General features: G+C 39.2%; 1 protein-coding gene across 2 annotated transcripts; it reads left to right on the top strand.

Annotated features, from left to right (window-relative positions):
• Positions 1–684: 684 nt before the first annotated feature.
• Positions 685–15,284, top strand: LOC139611775 (aquaporin-3-like). Of its 2 annotated transcripts, none has more exons than XM_071466689.1 (6): positions 685–4,644; positions 6,379–6,505; positions 8,164–8,301; positions 9,826–9,944; positions 12,660–12,877; positions 13,940–15,284. In XM_071466689.1, exons 1-6 carry the CDS (start codon positions 4,537–4,539, stop codon positions 14,118–14,120), a joined length of 891 nt encoding a protein of 296 aa, XP_071322790.1. In that variant the 5' UTR covers positions 685–4,536; the 3' UTR covers positions 14,121–15,284. The 2 variants fall into 2 exon arrangements, with proteins under 2 accessions (XP_071322790.1, XP_071322789.1); XM_071466688.1 differs by lacking the exon at positions 685–4,644 and adding an exon at positions 5,048–6,139.
• Positions 15,285–19,696: the final 4,412 nt, after the last annotated feature.

Below are 19,696 nucleotides of genomic sequence, written 5' to 3' on the forward strand. Positions count from 1 at the left end.
TTCACAGAGAGAGGATAGACAGCTCTCTAGTGGTTTTATTAGTCCATGCTGAAAGCTCAGGGAGTTTACTGTTCTGTATATGCATGGTATATGTCTCAGCATGCATATGCCTGCATACACAATCAACAGGAGTTTTTTGGGTTTTTTTTCCAGTTTTATTGCTTTGACTTCACAATTTTCATCACTGTCATGCATCCCTAAAACGCCAAATTTTTTTTTATGAGCTAAGACATTTTCAGTGAAAAAGAAGGAGAAGTTTCTCAGCCCTTAAAGGAACACTGCATTAAAGATCATCATGTCATTTCATTTTGTAGTTTGTTTCTTTCCTGTCTCTGTGTTTGACACGTTTGTGAACATATCGTCCATACTAGACTCTTTCTCCATCAACAAGATGTCGGCAAAACAAAAGCCCCTCAGATCGGTTTAGGGGGCAAAACAACCACCTGTAAGCTTGCTGTACTGTAGCCACAGTCATACCTGCACTACACTACATGCTGCTGGAGCTTTTACTAGAAGATACATAACCATTGTCCCACTCACAAAAGTAGAGATAATGTGCACTCTCATTACAGTACATCACCCCTTCCAGCCTTTGCTTGTTCATATTTTACCCTTCTGGGCTGCAGAGTTGCATTTTTTTTAAAATTCCATTAGAGTGTGACTGCAGCATATATAGACACGGTGGCTGATTGGTGATATTACCAGATACCTCTGTGTTTGAGATTCAGAGTGCCACGCTAATATGACAGTAGGAATACTGATTAGCTCGATTCAGGGATGTAAGCTTGACATTGATGTTATGCTAATGCAGTGCCACTCTCCTGACCGTGTCCACACACACACTGAGCACCTTCCAGCATTAGCCGTGAATTTTCATACGATCCTCCGATAATGGAAACTCATTTTATTCAGAGGAAGCTGTGGAGTATACACGAGGCATAATCATGGCTATGTAAATAATAAGCTTATACCCATTCATCTTTGTCTCTTACCTTTGTCCCCTCTAACTCAACCACATAAAAACGCAGCTGTCCCACTGAAACACATTACATCTTGTTTTATAAATAACAATATATGACCTTTGATTTTTTTTTTTTTTTTTTTTTCCACACAGAACACAACATGATGCATTATGAATCCAGCTCAGGAATATAAAATATAAATCAGGAGCATGTGTGTTTAATTTTTAAAAGCACAAAGACGGGATTAACCCTGCCCTCGCTGTGGCTGGCAGTGGCGGGTCAATATCAGAGAGACAAACAGTCATAATCAGTGTGACAAAAGGCTCGGTGGAGTAACCGGAGTGAGCATCACTGTGATTTTTATTTTCAAAATCAATTTATCTTGCACGCAGAAGGCTTTGGCTAAACAAACCCAGAGTTTTAGCAGAAGTGGCAGCCTGCTGGTTGGGACATGCTGTGTCTTACATGTCCTGACGGATGACGGCGTGTGTGTGTGTTTGTGTGCGTTTGTGAGTCAGAAATCTTTTCTGGTTCTAAATCAAGCTGCAACAAGATTTACACTTTTTTATATTTGATGTAGGAATACAATTATTCTTAATAAATTCAAGGGTGTATTTTCACAAATACCAAACATATTTAAATCTCATTAAAATGAAGTCATCTTCCTCAACAAATACTGCAGGTTTTTATTATTTTAGCTCACTGACATTTTACCAAGGGGGATATAACTTTGCTTTGGCTCTCATACCCTTGCACATCTCTTCCTCAGCAAGGTGAGTCCACAACACAAAATACAGAAAAAGCAAAAACAAAGACAGCAGCCTCATGAGAGAATATTGTGAAAACAGTGGTGAAGCAAAAAAAAAAAAAAATCTTAGATAAATACCTAGATCAGTAAATTAAGCAGTATTTTAATAAATATGTTAATTGAGGTTATCATGGGGGTTGTTTCTGCATTGTGCCAAAACAGCAAGTCAGTCTAGTTTTAACAAATATCTCAGATAAACCATCACAGTCGTGTCCTCTGTCCAGTCCCACAGCCCTAATACGCTGAACAAAGCAGGAGACGTGAGCATCTTAATTACTCTGAGATAATGATAACACTTTAGCCTACTTGAAGAGGATTGCACAAATGTAAAGTATAAGTACACACACACACACACACACACACACCATGTGCTTTCTTCATAGATCAACACTGACAAGGTGCTTTAGTACCTGAAGGTTCAACACTTAAGTTAAATTTAAACAAGTCAGTTGCAAGGTCGAGCTCTTCATTGCCAGTCCTCCTGCGCAGATAATCATGATATGCAGCACAAGGCTGGATTAGCTAGCTTGTGGAATTTGATGAATCAGTTTTTTTTTTTTATTTAGAAATATGTGACCTCAACATAAACTAGAATAATTAAAAGAGTACACAGCATTGCAATAATATAACACTGTTGGATTTGCAATGGACATTTAAAAAAGCTCAAAGCCGATGCAGCAGCAGAGATACTTGACATTTTTATTCCACCTCTTCCACATCACAGAGGTACTCTAACTCTAACTACTGGCCTCATCCTATTGATTCTGCTTCCACACACAACATTTGTGGAGGCTTCACCAAAGATTGTCCCAAACCAGCGACTGGGTGGTGTAAGCGGACAGTAAAACCAGAGGTGTAAGTACTGCAGCACTCGTTTCGAAGGTTACGTAACCACCGCTCCTTCGGGGGCATGTTTACATACATCAGTCATCACTGTGGCCACGTGGTCGAATGTTAGGCTGACTTTATGAACAGTTTCATCACGTTGAGAAGATGACGCAGCAGTTAGCCAAACATCCAGCTACGTAACATTAGACGATACCATAACTAAAGCGTAAAGCAGCACAGGTGGTTATTTGAATGAAGCCTCATTGGAAACATCCATTCCTGTGCAGGCTAAGCTAATAAGCTAGGCTATATATGAAAACGGAGCTAAGCTAGCTCTCATTTCCAGCAGCTGTGTGGACGCAGAACAAGCTGTGCAAGTGTAACAGGCTGACTATGGCATGTTTTTTTTGTTTTTTTGTAACTGCATCAGAAATAGAGAAACTGTCAGAAGAGTGGATCCTGAATGAAAGCATGTTTTCTGCCTTTTCATCTTCACTAATTAATGCTTTCATTCACTGTGCAGCTCAGAGGCTAACAGCAGCTACCAGCAGCTTTTATGTTGTTTTGCTTGCCAGTGCATGATTGAGGTTTGGTAATCAATACATCTTAAATGTCAATATGAAAATTTTGACAAGTTCATTTATTTTTATTAGCTCTTTTTATGACATATGCTTTAGTTCTGATCGTATCTTCAAGTGCTTAGAAATGTATATAAATTTCATGCTTATACATTTCAAATTTTATGTACATGTAGAATGGAGTAAATATCAGAAGGGTTTTGCAAATATTACTCTGGCCACATAAGCTTTCTTATATTTTCCTCACAGATTTTTGAAGTTGGGTTTGGACAACAATAAAAAAATAAATTAAAAAAACCCCTGAATATTTATTTGATTTAAAGGGAATTCAGTCCTGTTATGAGGCTGTTGACGGTGACAACATGTGCAAACACACATATCTTTCTTGTCCACAGTCCAAGAATCCTCAAGGGCACGAGGACATACAACAGTGTGAAATGCTGCATTTAAAGTAACACAATGTAACACAATGTAACACAATGTCAAGGACACGCTGACTCTCTTCTGCTAAGAGCCAACATGGACCTAAACATTGTTAGGTGATGAGGAAGTAGCACATTTACAATCAACTACAACACAATAGCGCCTATTGTGTTGGATGAGCACTGTTTCTCTCAGTATCCATGGCGACTGATTCTTCTCACTTATGGTGCTGGGTGTTGTGTGCATCCCACAGTTTACCTGTTTATTTATACATGACCCCTTAATGTGGAGAGCCCTCCACAGCTGTGAGTGTGAAGTGCTGGTGAAGAGAGTTCAATATGGGAGAGGGTCATTTCATGTCCCTCAGGATGAACTGCTGTGCTTGATAAATTTGCACCACTTACCTGACTTACATTTTTTAAAAATTATTTAGCGTACACATCATACAACTTGGAGGAGATGCGTATACAATTACACATTTTAATTTTAATAAATTTCAATTTAATCATATCTGTTCCAAACATGATCGTAAATAATAGAATTACTGATACATCAACATGAGAAGCACATTATCCAGTACAACACCACCCATACTAACCATAAAGTAACACTCCTGTAACTGTAGCATTTGTCAAACAAACATTGGAGCTTATGTGTATCTGGTAGCATAAAAAGAATGTCATTTTAATTGGAGTTGGATATGATTTTAAAGCAGGGTATGGACGCTTGTAAAAGTTACTTTCAGCCTCAAAAACTGGGAAGAAATGGGTGGAAATGTGTTTAAGAGAGGCAGGCAGTCTGAACGAGCTCTTCCTTCTTTCTCACTAAGAGGGGTGGGATCCTCAGGAGGCCCCTAAAAGCTGATGCACAGCCCCTGACACACATTCATTATTAGACCACAGAGCCTACCTCAAGATAATCTTATTATAACTGCATCATGGCGAAACAGAAAGACATTTTGGAGAAACTGGCAGGGACCTTTCAGATCCGACATGTGCTCCTCCGCCAGGCCCTGGCTGAATGCCTGGGAACCCTCATTCTGGTGGTGAGTACAGAGTATGTTTGCATTAATCTTGCAGGATGCTGAGGGGATCAGCTTGTTTGTGTGAAAATGGGAAAGGCAAAATTACTGAATGTTTATTATGCCCAGAATAAAGTAGTTAGAATTTAATATAGAGGATTATCTTGTGATTATTCAGATTATTGTCTGCTACTATTCAATAAAAAGAACTCTAATGGGAATGTATTCTGTGCTATTGTATTATTTAGGAAACTGAGGAAATGAAATATTAACTTACTATGTGAAATGTTAATGAAAAGTGTGTTTGTATATTTTAGAAACCTATCATATGGTAAAAGTACCGTATACTTTGTGAGCAGTGATTGGCTTCTTTCTTGGTAGCCTATCAATGAAAGAAAAACACAACATCACCTCAAGAAGTAAGACATATGTAGACCTACACAGATGTAATAAAAAAGGAAATTAAAGCAGTGCTTCTGAATGTACCTGAGATCAATGAATCCAACCAACAGTTAAAGATGCTACATGGTGAACAAAATCATTATTGTCTACAGTTTATCCATATATACACACACATCAGCACATCATGTTAAATGATTAACAATTTGCAAGATGTAATTTTCTCACCAAGAACATATACTAAAGCCTTTTCAGCTCAACATGAGGAAAGAGTAAAAGATCTTTTGAACACGCCCCAAGGGACTCTGCTTCCTCCTTGTCCAATGTGTTTTCTAGAGGAAGAGGTGACGATGTTATCGTGTCTGGCAGAAGTTTAGTCGTGTGGTGACAAAATAGCGAATAATTTGGTTTTTTGTAAGGTTCACCTGGTCGCCTTTTAAGACTGATTTGATGTTCAGAGGCTTTTACAGTAGAGCTAAAAGGTAAAGAAACTTTAACTGCTCCTCTCCTCCCATTAAATCTCTGCTCTTGTAGATGAAACACTGAATAATTTCAGCTTTATTCTTAAGAACTTTAAAGCTGAAGCACCTAAGACTCCTCCATCAATTATCTCCTGCATTCATTTTCTTCCCTGCATTTAAATTACAACCTTAATGTTTTATATCCTTATTCTAATACTAATGACAGACTTCATGCAGCATCTGTTGTCCTCATTGAAACCTATTTCAACACACCAGGAAGCCACAAGATTCTTAAAAAATATTTTTTAGCTAGTGCAAAACAAAACCTGGAATCCCTCTGTTTCTCATGGTGACCCACAGACAACAAAAATATCAGAAGAGGGCACCAACAGTGAACCAACAGGCCATTTGTTATTCAGCTCCCCAGGTGTGACTGATCTGTTAATTCCACGATACCTTTTGCTCCGCTGGCAGTCGGGTCCCCTCGGCGGTCAGAGCCAGACCTCCGTGGAGGAGGGCTCTGCAGGTGGAGTCAGATTGTTGTCTGCATCAATAGTCCCACACAAAGCCCACCCATAACATACGCATGACCTCTGAGGTCACAGAGACACACCCTGGATAAGACAAAAAGCAAGACTCAGCTGGACACCTGACTCCAGGTCAGGCCTCTGTGGGGCTTTGTTATTCTCTTTGAAGTTTTTCTACTACTGTCTGTCCACAAAAATAACTTTGTCTGCGGGTTGTTACTTCACTTGACAACATATTTCTGTTTGGATTTCGAAATAGTAAAATGTATGGTTGGGAAATGTTAAAAAAGGGTTAGGGTAAGATATGTAGGTAAAAAAAAAAAAACTAACTCCAGATTGTTTGTCTGAATTGTTTTCTCTTGTCTATCCAGATGTTTGGTTGTGGTGCAGTAGCACAGCTGGTGCTAAGCCGAGGTTCCCATGGCACATTCCTCACTGTTAACCTTGCTTTTGGATTTGCCGCAACGTTGGGCGTCCTTGTGAGTGGACAGGTCTCAGGTGAGGATACACTGCTGTATTTCAGGAACATAATTTTCTGTAAAAATCTTCCGTTCTCTTTTACAGCGAATGAAAATGCTGAACATTGTTTTATCGACACAACTTCTAATTTTACCAGAATTGCTTCTAAACATGAAATTGTCGCTGTATTTTTACACAGCACTACTCCAAATCCATAGACTGTAAATATAGTCACCCATATGTTTCTGAAGAGTGGTTTTGAAGCTCAGAGTGGGCTGCTCTGCCGTTGTCATCTTGGCAGTGCCTGACTTCACCAACCTCTAATCCAAAAATGGGAAAAGAGGTGGGGCATAGAGGGAGTGGAGACTTTGGTGCATGCTGATTTGTGGCAAGCACACGCTCACCCACCTGTCACTCAACAACACGCCCTCAATTATACACAAGTTATAAGCTTAATAAGCCTTAATAAAATTTAAATAGGTGAGTCATGAAAAATTCAACCCCTGTACAATTGTAATAAAGGAGGAAATTAAAGAAGAGACCTAAAGAGACCAAAGCCGTTCATTTCTGCTGTAAAGTCGGACATTTTAACATGAGAGTCTATGATAGTCTATAGAGATTGACTCACTTTTGGAGCCAGCCTCACGTGGCCATTAGAGGAACTGCAGTTTTTGGCACCTCTGTGTTGCCATCATTTTTCAGCCCTGGAGGTTGCCACTTGCCTGAATTACGTACCGAATAAGTCTATTATGATTTCTGTTACTGGTGTTTTAAACGGAATAAATGCACAATTATTTAACAATGATTATTTTTATATATACACATAAGGGAGGAAAATTTTATTATAAGAAAAGCACACAGCTACAGTCATTTGTATCACTGCTCATTCAAAGAGTGTTTCCTCTAGACTCAGCTTTTTTTTTTCTTCCATCAGCAGAACAAGGAGTCATTATGACTGATAGCATGACAGACACTAAATATCAAGTAAAGGTAAACTGGCAGTTGTCTGAAGTGCAGTACTTACCACACTGATGTGTTCGCCTGGCAAACAACAGCTGGAGGCAGCAGGGGAAGCAGAGGAGGAAGCAGTGGCCAGAAGAATGCAAAGTTGAAAAGAGACACACAGAGAGAAGGAGGGGACACTTACCCCTTAACTTAAAAAAGACATGGTGTGTAATTGAAAGGAAAGAGAGCGAGTCAATCCTCCATGCCGGTATCTTCTGTCAAAAGCAGCATCACTACAAAGGGTTCTGTAGTTTGCTCCTGCTCACTTCTTTATAATGAGGATGTCCCTCTCTAATACACATTGCAGCTGAGAAAATAAGCTCTTATAATTAGATAGCTCCTACCCTGACACGATTAAGGTACGAATGCAAGCGAGACACCCACATGAGTGTGCCATCAGAGCAGCTCCTTCCCCCTTCAAGGTTAGAAAAAAAGGATACTTTTCTGAATCTTTTCATCTTTCCAATTTAATTTGTGTCACAGAGACCTTCCATCCTAACAGGACTTTACTGCATGAGGCTGCAATTACTGGATAGCCTGTATGGTATGCTCAGCCCTCTCCTCTGTCTGGCTCTACTGTATGCACTAGAGATAAAGCAGTCTCCATCTGTTTGTTTCCTCACTGGGAATAAGAAATAATCTGACACATGTATAAAAATATACCATGATTTCTATATTTTTCTCATCTTTAGGTGGTCATCTGAACCCAGCGGTGACCTTCACACTGTGTTTACTTGGGAGAGAGCCCTGGAAGAAGCTCCCATTGTTCTTTTTCTTTCAGACTCTTGGGGCCTTCCTGGGTGCAGCGATCATATTTGCCATGTATTCCGGTGTGTGAAACTGAGGCAGGATCCTCACATTAATGAAAATGTCGGTGTTTAACCAGTTGTGCGCCTCTTATCCTTAAACAAATCAAAACTGTTGTCAGTGGTACACTCAGTAGTTTACGCAGGCTGTGAGATGGGATAAAAGCTGGATGGACCCCCGGGGACCTGAACACAGAAGTGAACCTTCAGAATACAGTAGCTTGATGCTGACATTTAAAGATTTACTACATGCTGTAGCTACCTGCCTGACAGACTGAACAAAGCCAAATGGTTGTTTGCTCTGAGCAAACACGTCGGTGAACAAAGGAGCATCTACACCGGCACCTTTTTGTGCAGTACTTGACTAATTTGCCCCATATTTGGAAGCGACTGGTTAACGTACAGTCAATATCCATTTAGCCATTATGAAAAAAAAAAAAAAAAAAAAAGCACCTCAAGGCTAAGACAACAACAGGACGCTAATATGCTCACAATGACGATGCTTTCGATTTGAACAGGTATAATGTCTATTAAACATTTTAGTTTAGCCATCTGTCTGTACAAGATTTCATGGCAATCCCAGTAAATCTAGAAACAGTGCAATCAAAACAACAAATGTCACCCTCATGGTGATGCTAGAGGAAAAGTCAAGGATCACCAAAATCATAAGGATGCATCATCTGGGACCCATGAATGTTTGTACAATGTGGTACATCAATCCATCCAGCAGTTGTTGGGATGTTTCAGTCTCAGAGCAGGTGACTGACCAACAGACTGACCATGACCATATGACAGAGCCATCTCCAGAGCCGTGCAGCAATCATGGCTAAAAACAACTGTTTTAAAAAACAACAGCTTTATTAAGGTGTTCAGATTTTACTGTTAAGCACAATAGTAGATGTCCATTGAGCTCATATGAATCTCCAGTCCCCCTTTTGCTTTTTAGAAAGAGAAAATAATACACTGAGTTACATGATGACTCAGGAGTATATCTTCAGCTCTCTATGGGACAGTGGGGCGTTCATTCATAAATTCATGGATCTCTGTTGATGTTGTGTCATGCGTTGCTCTGCTATGCAGTGATGTGTTATGTATCTCAGTTTGTTGTGACCTCTGTATGCTTGAGCTGTCTGCATGCTTGTATAGTGATACCTCTCTGCATGCTTGTGCATCCCTGGCTCCCGTTCAGTGCTGACAGCAGCTATCTAACCAAGAAGGAAGCAGAAAAAAAAGAAACTGAAACACCTAGTGGATTACTGTTTGCAGTAGCTGTCAACTGTGTCTCTGCCACATGCATCATTTCACAAATTTAACCTAAACATTGCATGTTACTTGAGTGATAGAATTTAGTTTTATTCAGTGTGGCAGCAGTCAGAATGTTTTATCACTAAAATAACCACCAGTCAGGAAAGTTCGGACTTAACTAAACAACAGTGTAAATTGGAATTAAATTATTGTCTAGGTTCCCATAAGAGCTCTCGTTCTAAAATGCATAAAACTTAATTAAAGCTAAAATATTTTTTCGTGATTTGCACAATGTTTCAACAGATGCATTATGGGACTTTGGTCATGGGGAGCTGGTTGTGGTGGGGAAGAATGCCACAGCTGGAATTTTTGCTACATATCCATCCAGACATCTCACCCTGCTAAATGGATTCTTTGATCAGGTAATATCGACTTCATATTTTCAAGCATTTTAAGCATTTCTATTAAGTGAAAATTGTTATTATTATATATCATTACACATCTAAAGAAGTACACAGCTGTCCATCATCTGTTCTATGAAGACAACAACCTCAATTTAAGTAAAAAATGGAAGCCATCATAGACTTGATGAAACACTTGAGGTCACAATGACGCATGTCAGGTTGAGCTGAAGAGACTGCAGCACTGACTCAAATAAAGGTTTTGCTTTGAAGAGATGGGTGACTGAGAAACATGGCTGAGTCACTTCCTCTGAAGACAAAGTGTTCTGCAGACATAGCAGTGTGTAGGACTGGTATTGCTTCGCTGCTGGAGCCCAAAAGTTCTCATTACTCAGAAGTACTCTGTGGCAATCTGGCAATCCAGTGATGGCCTAAGAGCCAATCACATCACTTCAGCTCCTCTTATCCTCTTTAACGAGTAAAAGCAGCACACAGTGTAATGAGCAGGTCAGTGCTACTATTCAAAATCATCTCACAGTCTAAACTCTGAGTCTGTGCAGAGCAGCTTGTGAGTGCGAACAAAAAAGAAGTTCAGGTAGATCCCGGTGTGTCAGAAGATAACACACTTAATCCTGCTGCTGCTGCCGACGCGTATGTATCTCGAAAAGAACTTACAGTCCTACAACAGCGTGAGTGTGAGTGACATTTTCATTTTAGAGAGATATGAGTGTGCACCTCAGCCCACAAGGCAGAACATTTTTTTGTTTGATGGTCTGAGCAGAGGAAAACACAAGTCAACATGTTGATATACCATATTGTCAACATGTGCTGTAGGGGGCGCTTTCGCCAGTGCAATTTGACACTGGCACAAGACCTGAAGGAAATCTGGACCGACAGCAAGTGGAACACTCATGCTTTTATTTTATATGTGCATATATGGAAATTTCATATATTACATTTGGGCATATGTAAAAATGATATATGAAACCTATTGGAAATTGGAATAATTTCAAATCTTGACATATATGTCGAGCCCATACAAATATGTATGTGTGTTTGTATGCTCATATAGTAGACATATACAGTGTAAATACACTTCCATCCCAAAGCCTGTCAATATACGTTGATATTACAGTGAGCTCCTAAAATCTGGGACACTTTCCCAGAATGGGAAGATAGACATGTTTAAAATTAATGAGAAATTAATAAGAAAAACATATATAAGCATATAGATTGTTTTATATGAATGTTGCTTTAATAAACTTGCATATATAAATTAAATATATATTGTCAACATATATGGTCACAACATGCTATATCATACAAATTCATCATATAGATATTTTTAACATATGTTGTAAACATATATCCAGAGGATGTATATATGTGATAAGAATATGATTGACATTTATTGCAACCACACTCTTGATATATGGACATGCATGTCATATATTACATTTCTGTATGGGAGGCTAAGGATGCACTGTGTAACCAACATACAAACTGTGGATTATAGAGAAAGGACCACGTTAGCATCTTGCCAAGGACACAGTTTGTGTATTTCTGTGCATAATTTCATCTTAATGCCAATATATATTTAAACAAGTGTAATCAAAATGATATAAAAAAAAATAACATAACCCAGAATAACAACATTCACTTTACAATAATTCCCCCAGTCACTCACTTCTTTACACATACAGTCCACAGTCCTGCTAATAGTCAGTCAGCACCATAACATATACATAACCTTTCTACCACATTCTCACCTGTTACCCTCTCAACGGCTGCACCCTATTGTCTATTCTCAGGGGCCCATTGTCTCATAATCTGTCCATGGCAGCAGCACCAGAGCACTATCTACTTCAAAGTGTATTATCTCAATGTAAAGACTGTGTAAAGAAAATCAGAAAAGTTCGCAGAAAATAGGGGGGGAGTCTGGTGAAATGAAACCTAAATTGACTTTTTTTCCAACCTCCACATACATGTCTCACTATGTAGTGCAACTGGTTTTTCACACTTAAAACTCTACCAAACATTTGAGAGGACCAACCATAAGCTGGTATGTTAGCCATGCTTAACAATCATCAGCAAATGGTATGATATTACATTTCTGCCAAAATACACTCATACACTCTAAACAGCTTCTTTTCTCTTGTTGACTGTTTTTGTTCCTCACTTCATCTTTGAAGAAATTTTCAAGACCCCTGTTGTCACTGAAATGGGACTACCTCTGTGCTTTTGTTGGCCACGAAAATCTCTCTTTGCAGCTCTGTTACATTATTTAGCAGCGCTGCCCCTGCTGGCTAAAGTGGCTACTCGCTGCTGCAGCTCTCATATAGATCCTGACATGTGGCAGCATGTGCGGTTATCTATACGATTTCCATCCACTGGGTGTGAAGCTGATGGTTCACAAGTTCAGACCTGTAGTGATGCAACCATGTGAACTGAAGGAAGCACTACATCTGCAGACAGTTTTCTGATGAAAACAGTTGACATGATTGACAGGTTTAGTCTCAGAGTCTTTCAACTATTCCGCAACTTCTTACAGGTGATTAAATGCAGGAAAACTGAGGTTTGTGCAAGGAGAATTATTTAAAACACTTTTTAAATTATTCTTCTGATTGTTCATGCAACAGCAGAACTATTTTGTTTTTAATGAATCAAATTAAAGATCACATTAAACTAATGTAAATAAAAGTATTAATGGATCACTGTCCCTGTTGTGCATCTCAGATTATTGGAACAGCTGCATTGATCGTGTGCATCCTGGCCATAGTTGATCCACACAACAATCCCATCCCTCCAGGTCTGGAGGCCTTCACTGTAGGCTTTGTGGTGCTGGTCATCGGCTTGTCAATGGGCTACAACTCTGGGTATGCTGTCAACCCAGCGAGGGACCTGGGACCACGCGTCTTCACAGCTCTTGCAGGCTGGGGTGGAGAGGTTTTCACGTGAGTGTAGCACTGATTTGGACCATCAGGGGATGTAATGAAGAACGGATTTGATTTTAGCACTAACCACCTTTCACCTGTCGGTACACAGAGCCAGTAGATTCAAATGTGCTCAAAGTGGAGGAAGTCTGGGTGGAGCTGGGGAGGAGATGACAAACAGCAGCCACTGTGGCCATCGTGAAACATGTTCATCGTTGAAAAGCACTAGTATCTTTTCTATATGCCCAAACCCCACATTAGAAATGGTGAGATTTAAGGAAAACCTAAAGAAAATATGACCGTCTTACAAAATAGAAGTACAAATTTAAATATATCTTTGTACTTTTACGAACGCAGTAATGCTGTGCTAATGTGTGGTGGAAGAATGATAAAGAGAAAATCTTTCAGGCCTATAGCTCATGTTCTTTTTATAAGAAACCAACCAGTGATGAGTAGAAATTAAACAAGTGAAGCCAGAAACATTTTCCTACATACTTACATGGCTACTCCAGTGATTTAGTGTTTGGTGTTGAAAGAAAAAAAACAAACAAAAAAAAAAAACAAACACACACACTGGCAAATAATTTGAAGCAGCAGAGGCAGGTGAGTCTTGACTTTTAGTCCCTGGATAGCTCAAGGTCCAAAAACACAGGGTCCTTTATTTCCCATAATGCCACTAAGTAGCACCTTTATACCCACCTTGCTTCAATGCCAAATTCTTTCGCACAGCTTCACACATCTCCAGTTTGCAATGCAAGCTTTCTGTTAAAACATTCAAAGTGTCAGGAGACATTTATCAGGGTTATTTTTCAAGCTTCAGAAAAAGCTCCCTCCAGAGCCACAGAAGACATTATACAGCTGTTTCTAAAGGCTGATTAGCCTTGAAATGCTTATTTAAAACATAGTATGTAACCCTCACTACTGACATGGCTCACTTGGTTTCTTGTCTATAACACTCCATCTTTGTAACTTCTGAAATGCACACATATTTAACTTAGGTCTGTTACAGCAGGTAAATTGAAAAGAAATTCTGAAACACCACTTTTTTTTTTTTTTTTTTTCCCTTCAATTCTTCTCTTACAGTGCGTACACCTACTGGTTCTTCGTGCCCATCTGTGCCCCCTTCTTGGGTGCAGTGGTGGGTGTGCTGACGTACCAGCTAATGATTGGACACCATTTAGAAGGAGAAGTGCAGGAGAAGCAGAAGGAGGAGGAGGAGGAAAGGGTCAAACTTTCCAATGTTCCAACCAATGAAGATGCATGAGCTCATCTCTTTTTGTTTTTTTATGAAGATGTTGCAGCAAGTAACATTCTCGCCTAACACCTGTATCTTTTGAAGTTTAGGATGTTTCACATCTCTTTAATTAACACCACTTTTTGGATAACAAGTAAGCCATCAATCAATAATCACGAAGACAAGGCACCTCATCGTAGCAGGGACCATTTCGAAGGTAATCATGTTACCTGCTTTTGAATTCAGCTTCACTTAACTCCAGGAGGCGCTTTCATTTCTGCCTGAAGCACAAAACGATTTCCTTCATGTCGCGTGTGTGACAAACTCAGCTCAGAGGAAAAAAACAAAAAAACAAACAACAAAAGGCAGTTTAAGTTGAAGAGGTATTTGAAAAAGGGGCCGTGTTTATTTCTGTCTAAGGTGGAAAAAACTTTCAAGTCACCATCAAATCAAAAAGCATTCACACCCACTTTCATCCACTCCAATTTTATTCTATTTGTAAGAACTGTGTATGCCACTTTGGCAGGTTTCCTGAGCTGGAGGCACATTTTCTTCTCACACACACCCAAATACAGACCTGTTACAAATCAATAAAAGTGCTGTTAAAAATACTGTCAATGGTGGCATTACAAGATCAGATGTTTGTGTCACATTGTGAGAGTGTTAAAACTTGTCTTCTTGTGTGTTCCTGTCATGTCACCTGATGATTGCCTGACTAAAAAATGAGTTTGTTAATAATTAGATTATACAGAACACTGTGACTTACAGTGAACTTTGACAATAGTGATGTGCATTTCTTCCAACTGTATGTTTTGAAGCAAATTTTTATAGGGACATTGCTGCTACCTCTATGTCTGAGAGTTACAGAGTTATTGTAATGGAAATATGATGATTTACTATAGGCTTGAATATTGAATGTGTGAATAAAGTGAATTGAATAAGTTTAAAATCCCGCTACAGAATTTAATTTCAGGACATTTTCAGATAATTCCAGATCTTCAGTGGTGGTGGTTTAACAGTTTGGGAAATACACTTATTCATTATCCTGCTGGGACTTAGGCAAGAGAACAATGCTACTCTGATCATTAAATATAAAGCTATTGCCAGGAGAATGTTAGCTTAGCTTATTTTAACCATAACCTCTAAAACTAACTCATTAATACTTGTCTGTTTAATCCAAACAAAAAACAACGAGCAGAAATTACAGGACATGGGTTTTTTTTTTTTGGTTTATGTGCCGGACTAATTTTAGCAGCGCAGTGATTTCCTTGTTGTCACAACGAGTTTGTCAGGGAGAGATTCCTGGATTAAACAATCAGGCGTACTGGTAAACTGATTTCTTTACCTTAAGACAGAGCCAGGCCAGGCCAGGTCAGGCCAGGCCAGGTCAGGTCAGGCCAGGCCAGGCCAGGTCAGGCCAGGCCAGGCCAGGCACCCCCCCTCCGTTTCAAGTTTTTATGTTAAGCTAAGCTAACATATAGCTAACATTACATATCGAGCATTTCATGATCTTCACGATAGAAAATTTCCAGTTTTGGCGCTCCTTAGTGGTAGCATCAAAGAGGACAACGTGGAAGATGACCCCCCTTCTCTTGCCCTCTGAAATGCTGTGTATGAAAACACTCTTAGCTAATTTTCACCGAGGCTTTTCTACACAGTGACTTTAAAATACAATCAATCTCAGCTCTCCTCACTTTAAGCAAACACCCTCACTGTTCCCGGCTCAGGCCGTACCACTACAGTCATCCAAAAAGGTTGCTTTGATTTGGAACATCACCTGTGCACGCCTCTTCCAAACCTGTCAGCTTCTCTTGTTTCCCAGCATGCTCCTGGTGCACAAATGTTTAACGCCCTCTCTGGACCTAATTTAAGAATTGTTTCAGCTTGCTCCTTGATCATGACCTGTGTTTAATAATTTGTATCATAAGGACTATATCACTCAAGTAGCCACCCCATTAGAGACAATATTACTGATAATTGAAAAAAAAAAAAGTATCTTCCAGTGAAAAACCTCAAGAATGGACATTTATTGGTGTGGTTGGTGAAGCAGTAGCTTGCCTTAGAGAATCACTGACATGCAAATGGTGACATTTGCTACATTACAAATACCCTCCAAACTGCTTGTAAGCCCCTTTTGCTTTTAGTGCCTCAGGTGGTTATCACTGTTCGAAATTCGATCTTGGTTTGAAAGGGCACTTTGGGCAAAAAAAAAGGTCAGGTTTATTTTCTGGAAATAAAGCTCCCAGTACAATTACACAACAAAGCACATACACACATGCGCACATCAGAAGTTCATATGACTAAGTCAGTGTCTTCCACAGATGCCCATCAGTGCACAATTACCATTATCGGAAAAGCAAAAGTACATTCTGCAGTAAAATATCAGTAATGACATTTTTCGAGTCTGGAAGAGAATATCAATCCGTCAGATCTTACAAAGGCTTAAACTTCAGAGACGGGTGTTTGACATTTGGAGTCTCTCTTTGGCATGACCTTTGCAGCAGTTCACCAAACATATCTAGTGTCAATCTAACCATTTGCCTCTAAAATTATAATTTACCTTCCTGTTGACTTCCAGAAGAGAAGCAGAGGAAGCAGCAGCAGTTTTGACTTTGCTTTTTAAAGATGTCACAGCAAAAACAAAAGTGAGGTTCAACCATGTTTTCAGGGAAAAAAAGTTCCATTACAGAAATAACAAGGTCTGTTGATTCGAGGCAGCACAACTACTTTGTTAAGCCAGATATGCTCCTCATTTCCAGTGTGCTGGAGTCAGTCTTCTTCGGATGCTGGGGCAGAAAAACACAGGAGAAATGCAAAATGTTATCTATGACCAGAAAATGAAATCAGCAACATGAACTGCAAGAGTAATAAGAACCCTCTCCATTTGTTTGTTTCCTACCTCAGATCACTACCAAACATATACACTATGAAATATAAAAACATGTGCAGGCACCAGCTGCAGGTTTTCAATTAAGATTAAACATAGGGAATATTACAACCCACATCCAGCCCTAATCTTCATGTCATGTCACACAGGCGTGTCAGTGCAGCAAAAACAGAGCAATAAGAAAGCTTGAGCCACAGCTCCACTGTGTGGTGAAGTGGTGAACTCTTGACTAATTCAGTGCAAAGCTAAACTGATATTCAGACATGTTTTACCCAGTGTGTTGACCAAACGGTAGTTAGAGTAATGAGGAGCCTGGCTTGAAGTTTAATTCATATTCAGTCATGAGAAATGACAATGCTATTCATTACCCTTCAAATATATTATTATTTAAACAAATATCTGTCCTTCACTGCTACCTAGCTGCAGAACAAATCACATTACAACCCTGGGCAACAGGTTCTTCCAGCAACTGTCTGTGCAGGTGGATACACGGACATAATGACAGTAATAAAAAAAGAAAATTGAACAGAAAGGTTCATTGTTCTCACCTCACTTAATTCCCGGATGCTTTAAATACCACACTGTCTTACGATGCAACAATGGCCATCATGTATCATGTTGCACAGAGGGCGACGGTCCCATGACTGCTAGAACAACGTCCTGTTCTGGACGACTACCACAATAAACATGTTAAATGCTCCAGGAAGCTATGTGTCTCACGCTAATTTAGGTGATTACCTAGATTACCACCCACTGTGCAGTTTCCTGTCTCTCTGTCACAGTCAGTGAGACGATTCAGATGAGGATGTTACACCCTTTTTAGCTCAGAGTAGCAGTACATGTAAGTGTCAAGTCACAGCTAGGAAATCTCTTGCCTCTATGCACAATGTACAATAGCCTGACAATAATGTATGAAAAAAAAACAAACACTGGAATTGTACACAATGAACAGTGAGATATTCTTGAAGACAAGTAAAATGGACTTCCTTTGCAGTATTGATGAACTGAGATTGTTACTGTTTTCTTTTGCCCGTTAATTGATTTAAAATGTCAGTGTTACAATACCAACCCAAGAAAGAACAGTTATTGGCCACTACTAGTGATATGGAGTAATGTTTGTAAGTAAGAGAGATACAGATTTAGTTTCTCCTCATGCACCTGAGGACACAAACACGTGATGCATATTTGTGCAATCAGAGTCATCGCAGGATGGGTGCAATGTGCTATGCAGAATTTGCATTTTGCAGTGTCACCTTTATTGCCATTCTAGTTCAAGTTCAACTGTAGAGCACAACTTGATAGAAATGCATTTCATTTTCGCTGTATATCAGTTTTTTGTATCAAGATAAAACATTGCATGAAACAGTTATAAGAGTGCAAGTAAGATAGTTTTCTAAAAGTTATGTTTTCTATTTTTTCTTCATTATGACAGCGGAACGTGAAAACTGTGCGCTTCGACTATTTTACCATTTCAATGCACAGGAAGCTTTTTATTGTATTTCTTTGGAAAATAGTTTTACATTTGCTGGGATTGGTTGGTGTTTGTAAGATGGGAAATGTAATTGTGAACAACGAACTTTTCATGAGACATGCATTTGTCACCAACACTGAGACTCAATTCTCTCCACAGAAATCCCCTGTTACATACTGTATGTGCACCACTGCCAACACAGTCGCACTCAGCACCAGTTGCTGATTCTTGTTTTCATAAACCACTGAAACTGGTTGTACCTTCTGCACAGCCCTGTTCTACATACAGTATGCATGGTTCCATAAATGACCTCAGGTGAATACCAATACCAACATAACATACCACACAGGTCTTTATTATTTTTGTAAATTTTAATGGTACACTAGGTTTTTCTATCTGATAACACTGTCACTATGTTTGAGCGTGGCGGCGCTCCATTGCCCTGTTATACTCCAGCCATGCATGCAAGCCTGCGATGTCATTTTCTTTAGACAACGAAAAGATCAAGACAATAAAAAATAAACTGATAAGTATGGTTGTAGACCAAAAGCATTTGTGAAACTTTGCTGAAACTGTCGTCATTTAAGCTATAGTTTCATAGCTGCTGAATTAGTTAAAATATGAATGTGAAAAAATATGATAGGCTCCATACTGGCACATATAAGTTATGGCCTAAACAAGCTTTACCTGATTCATTCTCAAATTCCCTCAGCATATGAATGAAGTAATCTGCTGTTGGGGAATGTGTCTCAGCTGATGATGCTGATTCTTACGAAATGAGTTTGAGCTTAATTTTTGGCATGATATGTAAACGTCCAAAAAAACAAACAAAAAAAAAAAAAAAACACACAATCATAGGCTACTGCCAGCATGCAGTAGACATATGACATATTGCTAAAACACTGAGTTAAGACCAGAAGCCAACTTTTGATTTGTGTTTTAACATATAAAAATTTGTGTCACTTGCAATACAGAGATACAGTCAACTGCAAGTAAAGCGAGGTGCTACAGTTGCTGGTGAGATAGCCACTGCCAATGGCAGCTAAAGGTAAAATTTTATTTATCCATTAATCAATTAATTTGTAAGATAATTCATATTGGTTTCAATGTGAATATTAATTGTAGCTGGAGAGACACTAATAAAAACTGTAAATCAAAATAATACTGACAAGCTAAATAGACAGGAAAGCTAAAATAGCATATTTTGTGTGTGTGTGTGTGTGTGTGTGTGTGTGTGTGTGTGTGTGT

This window comes from Trachinotus anak, unplaced genomic scaffold (assembly GCF_046630095.1).
Source record: "Trachinotus anak isolate AG129_WGS33_773 ecotype Australia unplaced genomic scaffold, CSIRO_AGI_Tana_v1 ptg000028l, whole genome shotgun sequence".
NCBI classification, from domain to species: Eukaryota; Metazoa; Chordata; class Actinopteri; order Carangiformes; family Carangidae; genus Trachinotus; species Trachinotus anak.